General features: G+C 42.0%; 1 protein-coding gene across 1 annotated transcript; it reads left to right on the forward strand.

Annotated features, from left to right (window-relative positions):
* Nucleotides 1-238: 238 nt before the first annotated feature.
* On the forward strand, nucleotides 239-4,866 carry PCDHB1 (protocadherin beta 1). Its single transcript, XM_017644446.3, has one exon. The coding sequence runs from the start codon at nucleotides 360-362 to the stop codon at nucleotides 2,814-2,816; it is 2,457 nt and encodes an 818-aa protein (XP_017499935.2). The 5' UTR covers nucleotides 239-359; the 3' UTR covers nucleotides 2,817-4,866.
* Nucleotides 4,867-5,959: the final 1,093 nt, after the last annotated feature.

The raw sequence follows: 5,959 nt of genomic DNA on the forward strand, positions 1-5,959 counted from the left end.
CCAGATACGCAGATACGGTGACTTCAGCTTGAGCTAGTATCCTCATTGGCTTCTCAATTCCCAAGGACTCTTATCTGAAAGGGAATTAAAAGGCGAGTCCGCGGTTGCTTTGGCAACAACTTTCAACCTCTACCTAACTCTCCAGAATGAGAACATATCTATTAATACATTCGACAGACTGGGGAGTTGAGTTGCTTAATGCAAATTTTCTTCCAAGTGCAAAACAGCTTACCGCGCTCCGCTAGCCATTGGCGGCGCTGCGGTGAGAGGCTCCAAAGCCGACAGCAGCCCTGGGCGGAAAGTGAAAGTATATCCTCAACAGGTGGGCGGCTGCTGCAGGAGCGCGCTTGTGAGAACGGATGGCGGTTGCGCGCAGAAAACTCTTGCAAAGCAGGCAGGTGAGGGCTCTCCTTCTGTTTCTGTGCGTATCTGTGGGGGGTGCGGCAACCATCCGCTATTCCGTGGCGGAGGAGATGGAGAGCGGTTCGTTTGTGGCTAATGTGGCTAAGGACCTGGGGCTGGAGGTAGGGAAGCTGGCAGCGCGCGGGGCGCGGCTCGTTTCCGAGGGCAACAAACTGCATTTCCGGCTCCACCGCAAGACCGGGGATCTGTTCGTGAAGGAGAAACTGGATCGGGAGTCACTTTGTGGCAAAGCCGACCCGTGCGTTCTGCACTTTGAAATAGTGCTGGTGGAGCCGCTGCAGTCCTTTCGTGCGGAGGTCAGGGTATTTGATATCAATGACAATGCCCCGGTTTTCCTAAACAAGGAGCCACTTTTAAAGATTCCGGAGAGCACTCCCCTGGGTTCACGTTTTCCTCTGCAGAGCGCCCAGGATCTGGACGTGGGCCTCAACGGCCTCCAAAACTACAGCTTGAGCGCCAACGCGTATTTCCACTTGCACACCCGCTTCCGCAGCCACGGGCCCAAATATGCAGAGCTCGTGCTGGATAAACCCCTGGACAGAGAGGAGCAGCCCGAAGTCAACTTGACAATTACAGCGGTGGATGGCGGGTCCCCGCCCAAGTCTGGCACCGCCCACATCCGCGTGGAGGTTCTGGATGTCAACGACCACGTGCCCCAGTTCTCCCGGCTGGTGTACCGCGCTCAGGTACCCGAAGATAGCGCCAATAGTTCTTTAGTGGCCACGGTGACTGCCACGGACCTGGACGAGGGCTCTAACAAGGATATAACTTACTCTTTAGCTCAAAACCCAGAAACAATTCTCCAGACGTTTCAGATTGACTCTCAAACTGGAGAGGTTCGGCTACGAGGGCCCCTAGACTTTGAAACGATTGAAACATATGATATTGACATTCAAGCCACTGACGGAGGAGGCCTCTCGGCCCACAGCAAAGTCCTGGTGGAAGTGATGGATGTGAATGACAATCCTCCTGAAGTGACGGTCTCCTCTGTGTCCAGCCCTCTCCCTGAGGACTCCCCACGGCAGACTGTAGTGGCCCTGTTCTCTATCCGAGACCGGGACATTCGAGTGGGAGGAAAAATCACCTGCTTCCTCAAAGAAGACCTTCCCTTTGCAGTCAAACCTACCTTCCGGAATTCGTACTCGCTGGTCACTGATAGAGGCTTGGATCGCGAGGAAGTCTCAGGCTACAATATCACCCTTGTTGCCATGGATACCGGACCACCCAATCTGTCCACGGAGACTTTGATAGAGGTACTAATAGCTGACATTAACGACAACCCCCCAGTATTTCAAAAAGACTCCTACATCTTGACTGTTCGTGAAAACAACAGCCCTGCAGTTTTTATTGGCAAAGTCCATGCTGAGGATTTAGATCTGGGTGAGAATGCCCAAGTAACGTATTCTCTGCTGCCTCCAGAAAGTGGAGACCTATCAGTCTTTGCTTATATCTCCATAAATTCAGACAATGGGAAGCTCTATGCACTGAGAACCATGGATTATGAAGCCATTCAAAATTTTCAGTTTATGGTAAAGGCAACAGATGGGGGCTTCCTGTCATTGAGTAGCCAGGTTACTGTCAGAGTAGTCGTCCTGGATGACAATGACAACCGCCCAATGATCTTGTACCCACTGCAGAATGGCACACTGCCCTGCAATGACCTGGTGCCCAGGTCTGCAGAGGCCGGCTATCTGGTGACCAAGGTGGTGGCTGTGGATGGTGACTCAGGTCAGAATTCTTGGCTTTCATATCATCTGCTTAAGGCCACTGACCCTGGGTTATTCTCTGTTCAACAACAAAATGGGGAAATTCATACCTCACGGCAGATATCTGAGAGAGACCCCATGATACAGAGACTGACCATTCTTGTCCAGGATCATGGACAACCAGCTCTCTCCACTACTGCCTCCCTTAACGTCCTGCTGGTAGATGGCTTTTCTGAGCCCTACCTGCAGTTCCGGGATCCAGCCAAGCATCCCACAGGGGTAAATCCTTCCACTAAATATTTGGTCATTTCTCTGGCTGTGCTTTCCTTTCTCTTTCTCCTCTCTGTCATGGTGATCTTCATTATACACATCTGCCAGAAGATCAAATATAGAGAAAAGTTCACAGTTCAAGAGCATTTCTATGATGACTGTAATTTCCCTAACGACCTGGTACAAGGAGGAGCTAATGGACCTTTATCCCAGCCTTGTCCCTATGAACTGTGCTCAGTCACTGGCACCAGCAGTAGTGAGTTCCGGTTCCTTAAGCGCTTTATGCCCAACTTCCCCTTTCCCCATGGCACTGGAGAGGTAAAAACAGAGGCTGGCTCCAGTTTACCACCAGATTCTGATAGGAATAGGTCCTGGGGGTCAGAGAGCCGTGCCAGAGTACCTGATGACTATATGTAGCTCATGTTCTCGAGCTACATGTAGATATTATTCATGTCTCCCCAGGAAGTTCATTGGTCCTGTCCCTGGAAGTGCTTATTAGTTCCATAGAGATATCCTGTCATTTTGACTTTAAATGATATTTTCCAGGAGAACATGTTATGCATGCATAGGGAAGAGAACTAGCTTCCAATTTTGATGTATCAGGTATCGACTGGGTTTGAGAGGAAGAACATAGTTTATCATTATTCAGAAGTTTCTAGGTTTTTGTCCCTTCATGAGTAGAGGCCATCTCTGAGTCAACATCTTAGATGCCATCATTCATAATCATGCAAATGCCTGGCGAATGGTGGTCTTCATAGATAATCAGTTAAGATGAAGGGTAAAGAAAAAAAAGGATTTGACTTATATGCAAATACCAATTAGGACACATATAAGGCTAAAGAGATTCATTTCAGGAATGTACTCCAGTTGTTAGATGTAGGTTTCGTAATGGTTGTTTGAGGCATTTTGAGTGGTCTCAAATCTCTCTTTATACACATAATGTGTATCCTATTCCATATCAGAGAGCAGTTATTTGAATGTGTGCAATGAAAGGTGGATAAAGAAAAAATAAGTGAGGCTTGTTGTAGTTAACAAGTGCTATTGATTAACTATAAAATAAAAAGACATTAAAGGAAAAAGCTCATCACTACCAATTCAATGGCCTTAAAAAAAAAAGATACATCTTCAGGTACTACCAGACTTGATTTTAAGCCATTTTGTCCTCTGAGCATTCTGAAGTAATGACATGGAAACTGAGAAGAAGTATTTCCTAACAAATTATTCACAAAATACAATGGAGTAGGGGAACAAGTTTGGCTTCTTTTTGATCATCACTCTTCTGCCTTCATAAGCTGTTTTATTTATTTATTTATTTTGGTATCATTAATATACAATTACATGAACAACATTGTGATTACTAGATTTCCCCCATTATCAAGTCCCCACCACATACCCTATTACAGTCATAAGCTACTTTAAATTCTCTCACTCTAAAATTAAAGAAACTAAATAAAACACTAACATATTTTGAGAATGCTATCAATACTACTAACTGTGCCTTAAAAGTTAAAAAGTTTGCATTAATGAAGTTTTAATTACTTGCCTTATTTTATACAAATGTGTGTGAATTCAGACCTATGTCCTGCACAGAAGGGCGCAATATGTATACCTGGAATTCCAAAGGCAGACAGTACCTCTTAAAACGTTTCTCAAATATACCAGATCATATTCATTGATATAAGTCCTATACTTGGAATTACAATTGATACCTAATGGTACCACCTACCTGTCTAGCTGGTTGCCAAGATATACTAAAAATGAGTGTTAAGTTATTTTTAAAACTTTGTAAATGCTTCGAGCAGAATTAGTATAACCTATGGCTGCCTTCAATATTTTCCTTAGTACTTTGAGAATAGATGAAGCAAATGCAGAACATCAATGAATTATCTTTCTCATTAATATGAAATATTCTCCATAAACTGAGTTATAATCCTGGTCATTTGGAATAAAGGTCTTTCTTGCACAAAACATAGAATAATATTCCATGTATTTAGGTTAGGATTGCTTATGGTATGCTGAAATCAGAGACTTGAAATGAGAAAGGACATAGAAATAACTTTTGTGGGTTCTAATTAGTTAAAATATTATTAACTAAAAGCAACTGGATTAACTGCATTTGAGTAGTATTTGTCACTGATTTACTGTATTTGATGACAGTTAATGATGTGAACATAATGGAGCCTGGGTGACATCAGTGATGAGGAAAGAAAGTGGTATAGATAAGTGATTTTGAGACACTGAATTCCAAACAGCAGTGAAGTTCACACACATACACAAAATGGACAGGAGGTGTACTACTAAAAACTTTATTTTTCCGTGTATGGACATTAAATTAAAATGAAACAAAAATCTATCATTTCATATCATGTTTTCATGAAATGATATTTTAATATAAAAATGGTAAGACAACTGAAGGAACAAAACAGCAGCAGACTCACAGAACCCAAGAATGGACTAACAGTTACCAAAGGAGAAGGGGCTGGGGAGGGTGGGTAGGATGGGAGAGACAAGGGGAAAAATGGGGCATTACGATTAGCACACATAATGTGGGGGGGGCATGGGAAACGCAGTTTACACAGAGAAGACAAGTAGTGATTCTATAGCATTTTACTATGCTGACGGACAGTGACTGTAATGGGGTATGTAGGGGGGACTTGATAAGGGGGGGAGTCTAGTAACCATAATGTTCAAGTAATTATACATTAATGATAATCAAAATTCAAAAAATGGGAAGACAATAATCCCATCAAGGAACCTATCCTTTAAATTAAAAAATACAGTTTTGTAAAAATGTATTTTGCCATTATGTTTTTATCATTTTTGCCTCAGACAAGTGAAAATTTTGCTACTGACTTCCCATTGAGCACTACTGGATTAAATGACGATCCAATCTCATCTTTATTCAGACTTCAAGTTCTCAACAAAATTCCAATTGTACCTGTTGATTAAAAACTAGAAACATCTCTGCATCAATTTGCTGAATATAATGTGAGCCATTTATATCTGGAGAGAGCTCCATATACCAGCTGAGATTAAGTCCAGGTTTCCATAAGCAAATTAAAGAATGAAAGGTAAAGAATGAAAATAATTAGGACAGTTACTCTCCCCCAAATGTCAAGTGACATTAGAACTATTTGTATTTATTCAAAGGCATAATCCAATTGTCTTGAAGTGCTCTTGTATAAATAGGCCATGATAAATATTTCATTAAAAATATGTAACTAGTTTGGGCAAATTGCTTCAATTACCTATTAACTTTGAAATGTGTATAGATATATATTTCTACTGGAAGTTGTAAGTTACAGAGAATTTGTAACTTTTAAAAGAATTTTTATTATGAGGTAATTTTGGATTTATAAAACTGCAAGAACAATTCGGATTTCCTGTATACCTTTCACCTAGCTTCCCCTAATGTTTACATCTAATATAATTATAGCAATTACTAAAATTAAGACATTAACCTTGGTACAGTTCTATTAACCAAACTACAGACTTCATTCATGTTTTACCATTTTTTTCCTTACCGTGCTTTTTTCTTTTCAAGGACCCAGTCTGGGGTC

The sequence above is a fragment of the Manis javanica genome, chromosome 14 (assembly GCF_040802235.1).
Source record: "Manis javanica isolate MJ-LG chromosome 14, MJ_LKY, whole genome shotgun sequence".
Lineage (NCBI taxonomy): Eukaryota > Metazoa > Chordata > Mammalia > Pholidota > Manidae > Manis > Manis javanica.

Coding starts and splice junctions, on each gene's coding strand:
- PCDHB1 (XM_017644446.3), top strand. CDS start 360: ATGGCGGTTGCGCGCAGAAAACTCTTGCAAAGCAGGCAGGTGAGGGCT.